The sequence below is a fragment of the Megalobrama amblycephala genome, linkage group LG4 (genome assembly GCF_018812025.1).
Source record: "Megalobrama amblycephala isolate DHTTF-2021 linkage group LG4, ASM1881202v1, whole genome shotgun sequence".
Taxonomy (NCBI): Eukaryota; Metazoa; Chordata; class Actinopteri; order Cypriniformes; family Xenocyprididae; genus Megalobrama; species Megalobrama amblycephala.
The window spans coordinates 35,520,800-35,533,691 of NC_063047.1; the positions used below are offsets into that span (position 1 = coordinate 35,520,800).

The following is a 12,892-nucleotide window of genomic DNA, read 5'->3' on the forward strand; positions in this document are numbered from 1 at the left end:
GCTAGCGGGTGTGCTTAACAAGCTAGCGATTGTTGCTGTGCAAATACAGTAAAAGAGGTTTTGTCACTGCAGTTGAATGATTGTTGCTTGGCTAAATAAAGAATGAAGCGAGTATTGAAACGAGTATTTAAAAAATGTCTCTTTTGGTCTGCTATCCTTGTAAACTTTTATTGTCGTTGAAAAAAGCCATATTCATGTCACTATATCTTGGTGTTTTTATCTGTGATCCTAAACGTAGTTCACATTAAGGAGCAGCAAAAGCTTAACTGAAACTTGTATTATGTGTCTGGTGAGTTTAGGCTTCTTAATATGACAAAGACATGCTTGGAAAGAGTGTTTAAAAAGGGACCACTGTTTTAAGGGGTTACGAAGTGTTTAAAGAGCACTTTCAGAGAGGCAAGACAGAAGAAACGGTGTAAGTGCTGCATGATTGGTAGAGACAGTTAGCCTATCACAGGCGGCGCTGAGCTGGGCTAAGTTTACACCAATAGTGGAATTTTTCCCCTTATGGAGTGAAGGTTGAGAAAGTGCTCAGTGAGTGAGGGGAGGCAGCCTGCAGCTTGTTCTAGTTATAAAACTATTACGGCTTGTAAGGGAACAGGCACCGCTGCATGAGGACTGCTGTTTGACTTGGGGTAAGTGACGCTTGAACAATGAGGGATTAGGTTGCCTTAACCTTCTCAAAACCTCTTTCAGTTAAACCTATATAAGGGACATGGGAGGCAATGTTTGAATGGGTGTTACATGGTCAAGTAAACTCTGATGCGTTTTACATCTGTCCTTAAAACGTACCAAGAAAATGTGTTCAGTGGTTTGTTGTTTGTGCTTAATGCGCTGTCTGCTCTCTAAATCATCTGAAAGTGTCTTGGCTTTCAGAGAGTTAATCTGTCTAACTGATGGCAGGAATTCTCTGTCCGATGTGGAATTTGGACTGTGATATAAGCTCTGTTGATGGATATTCCTTGGCTTCTAGCTGAAAAGAAACTATTAACGTTTTTGCCTCTCTGTCAAGGTATTTCTTGTCTGATAGGTAGTGAGTGAGTGAAATGTTTAAAATATTGCCAGTTGCATCAGACCAAATCGATTTTTGGATAGAAAGAAATATTTGCTCTCCTTGTTTTCCCTTAACCCCACCCCCACTTGCCCCCACCTTGCAAATGCTCAGCAAACACATGGAGTTTGTTTTGCCATGAAAATGAATAGAATACATCTTTATTTTTAGAGGGAAAGTTCAACTTTTTTTCTTAGTTAATGGTTTGACTGTTCTTGGAAAAATCTTAGCAATGTATTGAATAAGTGTAAAGTGGTGTTGGAATGACTGACTCACACTGTTATGATTACTGGGTATGACAGTAGTGATCACACCATTATCACACCTTTGTGCCTGCAACCATAGGAACTGGTTTCAAACTTTATAAATATGTCTTAATGTACCAAGGACTTACTGAGACTGAGGAACCATTCTGTCAAAATAAAGATTTATTTCTGTTTTTAGAATAGCTGGCTGTTTAAATCTTTTTGGTGAATGCATTTGTTGTTGTTGTTTATAAAGGTTTTTTTTTTTTAACACCATTTTAAGGACCGATCGTACGTTACCTTCTCTTAGATCATTTTGTATATTTTAAAGAGATCATTTAATAAATTTATACAATGATTGGATAACATAACTAATTTCACTCTCTGTTTGTTTTCACTTTGTTGCAGAAAAAGATGATGATGAGAAGGACCCTTACTGCTTGGAAACCCCATATGGCTTTCAGCTAGACCTGGACTTCCTTAAGTATGTTGATGACATTGAGAGGGGCAACACCATCAAGAAGCTAAACATCCAGAGGAAGCCAAAAGTGGTCAGGTCTGTGCCTCCTCCTCAGAGCAGTTGCAGTGGCCAGACTGAGTGGACTTCAACAGACTCTTTGTCCTCTTCCAACAGCGATGAGAGCAAACAGTCACCTGTCTACTTCACGCCTCAGAACCAGGTAGCCCCCCCTGGCCATACTGCCCAAGTCCATGAAGCTTCCCGAGCCTTTGTGAAAGTCTCTGAGACAAAGCAGCTGCTGCCACCACCTTCTCCCCGCCTTCTTCGCCATAACCCCCAAGTGGAGAAAACACTGATGGAGACTCGAAGGCGACTGGAGCAAGAGCGGCTCCTAATGCAGCCACTAGTCAACGAGCCACCTCGCAGGCGACTGGCCAGTTTTGGCGGAATGGGCTCTTCCAGTTCCTTGTCCTCTTACAGTGGCTCTTATGGGCCAAGCCAGATTTCACCTAGCCCACATTCTTTCCCAAATAATGGACATCTAGGCAATGGCGAGTACAACCCCTACTTCACATCCTCTATGGGTAGTTCAATACGCCACAGTCCCCTCAGCTCAGGCATGACCACACCAGTGACCAATGTTAGCCCCCTGCACCTTCAGCATATTCGAGAACAGATGGTAGTGGCTCTAAAGAGACTAAAAGAACTGGAAGAGCAGGTAAAGACCATCCCAATCCTTCAAGTCAAGATATCAGTCTTGCAAGAAGAGAAAAGGCAGCTAGTGTCCCAAATGAAGAACTCCAAGGTAGCGGGACAGAGTCCGTGTGGAGGTTTTAGGAAGCGCTCCTATAGTGTTGGCAGTGCTGATCAGTATGAGCCCCTGACCCAGCTCAGGACAGGCTCTGAACTTCACATTGAGGAGATGGAGAACACTGAGCAGAGCACTCAAAGGCTACAAGAGTTTAGGCAACTGACAGCTGAAGTGGAGGCTCTGGAGAGGAATATACAGGACAATAATGAGGAAATGAAGCACAGCTTACACCAAACCGAGCAAAGAACAAACCAAAACATCCAGAGGTGGAGCCGTGAGAGCAAGTCCATTGGTGTTGGAGCTGATGAGAACATGAACGACGTGGTTGTTTACCGAAAGTCGCCTGGGCGATGCAGAGATGTGGCTGTTGGAACGGAGCAGGAGTTGAAGAGCACAGGAGTTGGTGTGACTGAAGCCATGCTAGGCATGAGCAGTGAGGCAGAAGCTGAAATTGAGATGCAGCATCAGACCATCGAAGCTCTCAAAGAGAAGATCTACAGACTGGAGGTCCAACTTAAGGAGACCACCCACGAAATGGAGATGGGAAAGCTAAAGCTTCAGCTTCAAGTGGCTGGATCGAGAAAAAAAACAGACAAGGGTTTGATGGCAAGGCCAGAGATGTACAGCACTTCAGTGGAGGCCAGAGTGTCCACAGAGAGCCAATGTGTTGGAAACCATGTTGAGTTTAATGACGCAAGCACAAATCATGTCCAACAAATGAATTCAGTAGGCATTACTTGCAGACCAGATGCAAGGCATGTTTTGGTGGGTCCAGAGTTGCCAATGGAGCTGTGGGTTGTAAAAGAACGTGTTGAGGTTCAGGATCAATGTGTTGGCAGGCAGGTTGTGATGTGCAACCAGAGTGTAGGACTGGAATTAAGTGTATGTGAAATGGGGATCAACACTGAGTTAACAGCTGAAGGTTTAGGACTTTGCAAAAGAGAGGCTGAACAAGCCAAGGAGTTCAGGTCTATTGGATGTGGAGATTGTTCAGTGGACGTAATGGTCAGGCCCATCAAGGAGATGGCATCCCAGAGCTCAGCAACAGATGAAGTTCACAGAACTGACTTTGGAGTCATGGTCTTACCCACTTGTTCTTCCCAGTACACAAACACAGAAATTGAGACAATAGGCAAGTTAACCAATACAGACAAGGTTGTTCTTACTGATTCCTGCACGAATACACAACCCTATTCAAAAGACAAACAAGTAAGCACTGTACCAGTGGAAACACGTACGATAGCCATTGGGGATGGTCTTGTAAAAGATGTGCCGGCCACATTGAAAACACGTTCAGTTTCAGTAGGTACTACATCATCTGAAGAAGTTATGCTTGATAAGTCAGCATCTTGCAAAACCAAAGAGGCTGGGGTTGGCCACATGAGCATACATGAAAACTTCTTAGTCGGTCAGAAGACAAGGAACATTGCCTGTGGCCCCTCTCAGTGTCCTACCCCGACCCAAGTTAAGAATGTTGCTGTGGGATCAATGTCATCAGCAGGACCCATCCAGTCACAGGCTGGGGCAGGTGTTGGACTTGATCACTACATAGAGAGAGTGCAGAAGCTCTTGCAGGAACAGCAGATGTTGCTCGCTCAGAACTACAGTGAGCTGGCAGATGCCTTCGGCCCACCTCAACAATCCCAGTTTAGCTCCATCAACAGTGAGCTAGTTACTACTCTATCATCCATCAATTCAGTTATGAAGTATGGAAGTCTTGAGGAACTCTGCACTATGGACCTTCTAAGCCAACATGAGAAATCAGACCACATCGTGAAAGGTTAGTTGCAGTTTGCTTGATCCTATATGAGCAATGTTTGTTTGAGGACCTGTGCTGATTTTAAAATGGCTCTTTTTTTTGCATTTTGCATTTTGCAATGACCTCATTAATCTTGTCTGGTTTTGGTAGGTATAAGTGAACTGTTGTGAAAATGTAGTTTTAATGTTCATATGCTAAATATTTCACTGTTCTTTTGTTACTTTTCATTTTACATTCTCAACCTAAAGAGCATACAAGCAGGAGGAAGAAAAATATCACTGAATGTGTAGTAGAAGCGCTGCTGTATATTCAAAGTTGCTATATTTGCACTCAGGCCCCTGCTCCTGCTGAGTATGTTGAGGAATAGGGACGAGACAAGAGGGTACATGGTGCGTTTGTGTCTGTAATGATGCCTGACACGATCTGACAGGGCATAGTTTTCTCTGACCCTGAAAAATGCATGGGGGGCTTTGGATCTAATCCAACAGTGATCTCATCTCTTTTGGAAGGCAGCAGCTTGTGCTAAATGGCTAGTTGTTGTTGTCTTTGCTGATGCTGATTCATAGGTCCACTGTGTTATGTAATGGACAGAAACCTTGTGCAAAGACTTTCTCTCTACAAGGCCAGCCTCATGAAGCATGTCCAAAATATCTTTAAGTGTGTGCACAAGTATTTCTGTTTTTATTTCCAGGAACGAAGGCTTAAAAATTGTAGGAATCTAAAAGTTAATCGAATCTAAATCTAAAAGGAATCTTGTATTTCTATCTCATCTTTTCTTTAGAAATACCAGCATGAGTTTTTATGGACTGCTCTGAAGTTATAAATATTTCCTTCTACTCTGTAGAGTGAGAAAGAATTTTTACATGCACATCAGAGTATTATGGCCAATGGTCAGTCAAAGCAGCTGCCAAGACTTCAGTGTTTCCATGTCTGCTGTGGACCGATTTGGCTCTAGATTAAGCAGGAGATGTGCTCAGGTATTCGCCATATCAGACATTCTTTTGCAGAAATGTTTTTATTACATTTCTACATTTGGCACATGCCAATAAAAGACCATCTGATATGAAGAATATGTAGAGACTTGAATTCAGATTCATACTATAACCATTTTACATATTATTTAAAACTATGAGAGAATCAGTAAGAACAGTATTTTGACAATTCTTTGTGATCTTGAGTTGCCCTTTTCAAGCAATTCTGTTTTGGCAGGATCTATATCGTATTGTCTTGGATGTCTAATTTGAGAGTGAGTAATTTATGTACAGTATCATACCTATACTAAATATAAACAATAACAGATACATCTACATGAAAATTTGTTTTATTTTTGTCTGCTGTTATGTGATTATGAAAGCCCTCAGTTTCAAATGATCAATTGCCAAGCCGTTTGTTTTTATATAGCTGAAAGTTTTTTTTTTTTTTTTTTTTTTTTTTTTTTTGTGGTTTCTTGGACATGCACTTTGAGTTCTTTCAAGCTCTGCAAGGATGAATTTCAAGAGACACACAACACATCAATATCTCCTGATATTGATAAAACATTCATGCCGTTTAAGTCACATATGACTTATTTCCACTGTTCTTTTTTTAAAATGCTCATAACATTCAATTAGCTGAAATAAATACTGTGATATCACTTATTTGATATGGAGGTGTTTCAGAAAAGGTCAAGACTCCAGTCACCACAGATCCCTCTCTTTACCTTTCATGTGTACCTCCACCTTTTGTATCAGCAAAATGCCATTATATTACTTTCATTTAAAATTTGATTTGAACATCTATTTAAAATGCATGTTGTTTTAAAGAAATACATTGCTGTACCTCATATCTGCCTGTTCTTGTTCTATTTATCCAGAAACGCAGATGGTCAGTGCAGTCCGTTCCCACTCGAGTAGTGTGAAAACAGAGGCCACACAGATAGGAAATGTCTATACTGACGACTCACATGAACGGAGCACAGCTACGCAGAAAAGCCGTATGGACCAGCAAATGTCCACAGCATTGCATGGTATGCCCAGTTCTGTCACCAAACAAGAGAAATATTTTTAAATATTTTTGCAGTTACAGCCAGTTGTAGTTAATAATCAGTGCGTTGTTTTGAACTACTAAGACCGTGATTAACCATTATAAAAGAAGTCACTTCTTCAAGTTGAACTCCTAGACGGATGGCTTTTTTCATGAAGCAACCCTTGTGTGACTGTCTTAGTAGAGCATCTAACAGATTAACAGCTTCAAGGCACGTAGTTCCAGGGATTCAACTGCTCTCACCTGTCAAAATAAGGGAAACGTGGATAATGAATGCCTTCATCGTATACAATGTTAGAGATACAGACAGTCAGAGAGAGTGTGTCCATCTGTAGGGCATGTTCTGGCAGTTCTCAGAACTGTTCTTTTTTCAGTCTCTGTGGAGAGGGGCGGTGATCCTCTTTGGTATTTGGCAGAGCGAAGCCTGTACTTAACATGTTTGCCATAGCTTTAGGCTGTGGGATGTGTATCTTTTGCTTCACATAGGCTAGTTTTTTTTCAAAACTCATGTTTGATATGCAACATTTTTTTTTTTTCCTGAACTACCGGCGCCTGATTATTCCTCATATTTTCTTCTGTTGAAAACAACAACAAGGGTTGGACATTCTACATCTCTGTCAGATTTGGAAAAGTAACGTAGCCAGTTCCAGCTTATGGTCTTCATTAGCTGTTGCTGGCTAAAGTAGATTCTGCTTGTTCATTTCCCATAACAGCAATAACACTGTATTTCATAAATCATGATGTCAGCTTTATGCGTTTTTTTCAATTTTGATAGGGTGTGTAGATTTCTGTCAGCATTTGTGGTGGTCTCCACTTTAACAATATAAAACAATAACAATATAAATCAATCGCCTGCATTTATCTTTTCTACTAGGCAGTCACAGCACCCTGAAGTCCATCATGAAGAAAGACGGTCATCAGGGACCTAATGGCACAAAAAAGAACTTGCAGTTTGTTGGTGTGAATGGAGGGTAGGTTCTCTTTCACAAGAGGAGAAAAACATTTCTCATGGAAGAAGCGTATGATAAAAAACAAAACAAAAAAACAATCACAATCTCAGTTGTAAGGCATACAGCCAGCTGGTCATTAAAAAAAAAAAAAAAAAGAATAAAAAAAGCAAAGGTTATTACATGGCTACTTACAAAATAGCATGAAATGTTAGTTGTAGTTTAGCTTAAGCTGCAACAACATAACAGTATAAATGTATTCTTGCCATGAAGAAATATACAGATAACTAGTCATTTTACAAAATCAGTGCCGCAGTTGAAAAAAAAATCAGAATCGGGTATTATGCATTAAGCATTATGTAAATGCGCATAGATTCAACTCCATGCTGTTTTCCACCTCTAGGTATGAGACGACATCAAGTGATGACTCCAGCTCAGAAGAGAGCAGCTCCTCTGGTTCAGAGGATGAAGGGGAGGAGAAAGACAAGATGGGGAATGTGAGAGAAAGGAGGAAAGAAGAATTCAGGAACAATGAAGCAGTGGATGAAGATAGAGACACTGAAGATTTAGGCCAGGAGAAAAGGCAGAGGCAAGTACTGCCAGTTACTCTTAGATCCAGATGCGACAAGTGATTCATAGCTATTGTTGTGTCATTTATGACTCTAGACCAATTCAAATATCACTTGCATTAGAAAGAGAATTTAAGGTATTTTGGATGTAATGTCTGCAATGTAATATCTGAATATTTTTTTAAAAAGAGGAATGTAGACACTTTGGAGGCAGGAATGGGAGCTTTGTATAATCATATCAGTTAAAAATCCTGCATACCAAGCCTGACATGAGTTATAAGAAAGAGTCCTAAAGTACTACGTTTCATAATCTCCAAGTAGTCCTCTTTCCACCTGGAATTACCATTATTTCATATCTGGACAGTTTCTGGATATTCTTTAGCTAGAATGCATTGCCACTTTGCATTTCAGTGCGTCTCCAATGTGATTAGAGAGCTGATTGCACTTACCCATGAAAAATGGAAAGCTTAAAAAAAAAAAAAAAAAAAAAAAAAAAAATATATATATATATATATATATATATATATATATATATATATATATATATATATATATATATATATATATATATATATATATATATAATATATGACAGATAGTTCTAAATACAGACATTTAAAAAGAATGTATCTGGTCAATTTTGTTTCCCTACTGTATAAGCATTCCATCTTTAAAAGATACTAATAGAGATTAAAGTAAAAGGGAGATTAAAGCAAAGGGGAGAAAAATAAAGTTTTAAATCGCCACTTCGAAAATAGAGTAATAGAGATTCCTGGTTTAGTCCAGTAGAATAATTCATGGGATATTGTTCATTAAATCGGATAACCAGATCACAAGACCGCAGTGTCTGTTGTCTTTTGTTACATTGTGAGAGCCAAGAAGCCACAAAACAGTGCATAAGACACAGACGTTCTTGTGAAATTATGTCATGTTAAGAAAATACCAAGCAATTTTTTTTTTTCTAATGGGAAAATGGAGCATGACGGAAAACTGACTTAGTCCTTGAGTTGTGGATAATTATTTTTGGCACAACCTCTGTTTTACAGATTATGCACTCTGCAGATATAAGGAAAATCTATTGGCATTTATATCTTTGTCAAGTGTGCTCAGAGTCCAGAATCACCTGACCACCTCCGAACGTGGTTTTCATTCATAATTAAAAAATGCATGTTTATTTGCAGGGTGCTTTACCCAATACTAGTTAGCAGTCAGAAGTGTCATGTATTTACAGTAATAGTAATGTGGCTTTTTTTGTTGTTCTTCCCAGGTATGAGTTAAATGAAAAGATGCTTTCTGCATGCAACATGCTGAAATCCCACCTCAACGACCCCAAGACTTTATCTAGTAAAGATGTGGTAAGAAAACATAACCTTGTGTAAACTCGCAGTGCACAAAAATAATATCCGTGATTCCGGATTAGTAAAACTATTTGGTGAAAAGGTTTTTTTTTTTTTTTTTTTTTGCTCACTAACCAATCTTGCCAAACAAACAAGCGATTCAAAGCAAATTAGAGTTTTAGATGTTTCTTCATGCTCTGCTTCACTGCGCCTGAACGGGAAGGATATTGGCTCCTTTGTGGTTAACGTGGTGTAAAAGAATGTTGGATCAACACTTATTTCTGCTGACCCCTGAACAGAGGGTCTGAGACGCACCCAGCTGTGCACTGACAGGCCTACTGTTAAGTCCTGCCTCAAGTCAATGCTGTATTTGTCCTGAATTTCAGAAAGGCTGTGTCAAATAAGTGGACGTAATTTAGACTAATTAGAATCATTATGAAACAAGATGCTGGATGTTTCTCTATGTTTTGGTTCCGTTTACCAATCTTATGCTTTTACATTTATTTTAGGGTTCCTTCCATTTTTAAGTGTTACTTCAATGGAGCACAAACCATGTAAATCCCCTGTAATACATACTGACCTCAATCATATTTATCATTTTGTGTCATTCCAGAGGCCATATGTGAACACAGTACAGCACGAGTGGTTCCGTGTGTCCAGTCAGAAAACGGCCGTGGCGGAGATGGTGGAGGATTACCTGAATGCTTTCAGAGGCATCTGCACTGCCCTGCTACAACACATTGTAAATATGGCCGATGGCAACGGGAACACCGCCCTCCATTACAGTGTATCCCATTCCAACTTCCACATTGTGAAGAAGCTGCTGGATGCTGGTTAGTATGTGATTCACATTCCACATTTTCTTTTAAAGCCACTTACAAACAGATTTTAGAGCAGTGGATGATTGACAAGTGTGAAGGTGGTCTGTTGGTGGTGTTAGAGATGCATGGGTATGAATAAAAAGTCACATGTAGAGTTGTCAAAAGTACTGACTTTGGTTCCAGTCAGTACTGAAATTTTAAAAATGTGACGCTTTGTGCGCTGTTGAGTGGATTCGTACACACCTCTGATTGGCCATTGTGTTGACACGCTCGTCGGATATGTCTGTGATTGGCTACAATGATCAACACACGGGAGCGTTTGAAAGCACACGGAAGTGTTTGAATTTGAAAGCAGGCCTCTTTCAGCGGACCGCTCTGCGATAGACGCCTGCTTTCAAATGCTCCCGTGTGTATCTGTGCAACGTTTTTGAAGCTTTAGTTATTGAAGCCAATCACAGACAGATCCGATGAGCGCGTCAACACAATGGTCAATCAGAGGTGTTTATGAGTCTGCTCAAAGCTTCACATTTTTAAAATTTCAGTACCGACTAGGTAATGAAGTCAGTACTTTTGACACATGTGATCACATATATGTCAGATCACAAAACAGTTTGGGCCCCTTTACACCTGTAGTTAGCGCTGTGCATTTGTGATTGGATCACTAGAGACAAATGTTAATACCAGATGTTAACGGAGTCAGAAAAACTTACCATTTTGTCTTTTGACTTGAGCCAGTAAGTAACCACCCAGAATATCCTACAGCGACCGCATAGCAATGCACTAAAAATCACTCAGAACACCTTAGTAGCGACATAGCAACACCCTGGCAACCACCCACAATACCCTATCATCATGGTGATGGGTTTTACACTGGCAAATATGGGTGTTTGTGATGTGTCTGTATGGCTCAAAACCTTCGCCATCTCAGCTGCAGTAGTATACTGCCATTTAAAAGTTTGGGGTCAGAAAGAAAGAAAGAAATCAATACTTTTAAGCAGCAAGGATGTATTAAATTGATCATAAGTAACAGTAAGACTTATGTTGTTACAAAAGATTTCTATTTCAAATAAATGCTGTTCTTTTCATCAAATATTTTTGAAAAATGTTAAGCAGCTCAACTGTTTTCAACATTGATAATAATAAGAAATGTTTTTGGGCAGCAGATCAGCGTGAAATCAGAATGATTTCTGAGGGATCATGTGACACTGAAGACTGCAGTAATGCTGCTGAAAATTCAGCTTTGCCATCACAGGAATAAACTATATTTTAAAATATATTCGAATTAGCTAATGGCTAATTCTCTAGCCACATCCAGAATCATGCCGTTTCCCACTGTCCCCCTCCGAAAAGCACCAAAGACCTCTCTGAATACCACATGATGAGGTGCCTCAACTCCTGAAAATAAAAGGCTATTATCCCATCGCCTTTGTGCTCCTCTACTATCTGACTCTTTTTGGGCGGCCCCCATTGTCTCAATTGTCTGCTTCCATTCTCAGACCCTCTGGCCATCTTTGCCCCATTGCCAGTCAGCGAAGCCCCGCTTTGGTCCTTCTCTTATTCCATAGCCCATGACTCTGAGTCTGAATAGCCCTGTATGTCCCCACTCTTAAATTCACACAAAAGACTGCCTCCTTCCAAATGCATTTACTTCAAGGGTGGGCTCAGCGGTCTCTCTGATTCCCCTGTTCTTTGTTTCGTTACAGATGTCTGCAATGTCAATCAGCAGAACAAGGCGGGTTATACTCCCATCATGCTAGCAGCGCTAGCTGCCGTGGAGGCCCCGAAGGACATGAGGGTGGTTGAAGAACTGTTCAGCAAAGGAGATGTCAATGCAAAAGCCAGCCAGGTCAGTGTGATCCGACAAAGTGTTTGTGCATTATTAACAAACAGGAATAAGCTAAATAGTATGTTTATAAATTAGCATTAACCTAGATGAATAGCTGTTCACACAGTCGTCAGTGACTTGTCTAAGCTGATCTCATTGTGAATCCAGGCTGGTCAGACAGGGCTGATGCTGGCTGTCAGTCATGGCAGAATGGACATGGTGAAGGCTCTGCTCGCCTGCGGTGCAGACGTCAACATCCAGGACGATGAGGGCTCGACCGCGCTTATGTGTGCTAGTGAACACGGCCACGTTGAGATAGTCAAGCTGCTGCTGGCTCAGCCGGGCTGCGACGCCACACTCAGCGATAATGTGAGTGAGCAGAGTCCCCTTTTAACCCTCTGGACCTCTTCGTTTAGGGGTCACACTTCAAAAGTGACCAAAGACTTGAAATGCAACATTTTTCCCCTAGGAAAATCAATGTAATATATTTTTGTTCAATAATATTATTCAGAATTTTGAGGGGATTTTATTATACTATGCAATATTTATACAATTTTTTTATAAGCTTTTTTTACACCATTTTTTTTCTAAAAATTTTTTAAAAAGTATTTTTCAATTAAAATAGTATTCCGTGTTAAAATAGAGAGAAGGCATCTAAAATCCAATTTTTGAAGGTAGATTAGTCCCATCTGGTTGTCTCTAATGCCATGTTGTAACTACATTCCCATTTAGTTCTATATAAAGTGGCTTATAAATTCTCTAGTGGTTTTAGACATAAATATTTATATTTATTTATTTATAAGTTGTGGGTTTGAATTTATACTTTCTCAAATTCTCAAAGACTACTTTTTGTCAAGGTTTTTTTTTTTTTTTTTGAAATGTTGATTTGAAGTGTCAGTTTTTGCAATAATTTTACCACAGTCAAACCTGAACACAGAGGAGGATATTTTGTTACACATTACATCAAAATCCAATAAAATTGTAACAAAAAACAGGTATACTTTATCACAGCTTAACCCTTAAATGCATGACTGTTTCACCAATC

At 39.9% G+C, this 12,892-nt stretch overlaps 1 protein-coding gene across 10 annotated transcripts in view; it reads left to right on the plus strand.

The window, feature by feature from the left end:
* The window catches only part of kank1a (KN motif and ankyrin repeat domains 1a), a 52,835-nt gene that overhangs the window by 37,189 nt on the left and 2,754 nt on the right, over nt 1-12,892 (plus strand). For 9 of the 10 annotated variants that reach the window (XM_048189072.1, XM_048189073.1, XM_048189077.1 and 6 more), the window contains 8 exons: nt 1,705-4,347; nt 6,179-6,331; nt 7,223-7,319; nt 7,699-7,884; nt 9,132-9,219; nt 9,815-10,034; nt 11,726-11,868; nt 12,016-12,216. In XM_048189072.1, the coding sequence (XP_048045029.1) occupies nt 1,705-4,347; nt 6,179-6,331; nt 7,223-7,319; nt 7,699-7,884; nt 9,132-9,219; nt 9,815-10,034; nt 11,726-11,868; nt 12,016-12,216 (3,731 nt within the window). The remainder of the gene's footprint in view (nt 1-1,704; nt 4,348-6,178; nt 6,332-7,222; nt 7,320-7,698; nt 7,885-9,131; nt 9,220-9,814; nt 10,035-11,725; nt 11,869-12,015; nt 12,217-12,892) is intronic. The other variant, XM_048189075.1, reaches the window with a different exon arrangement.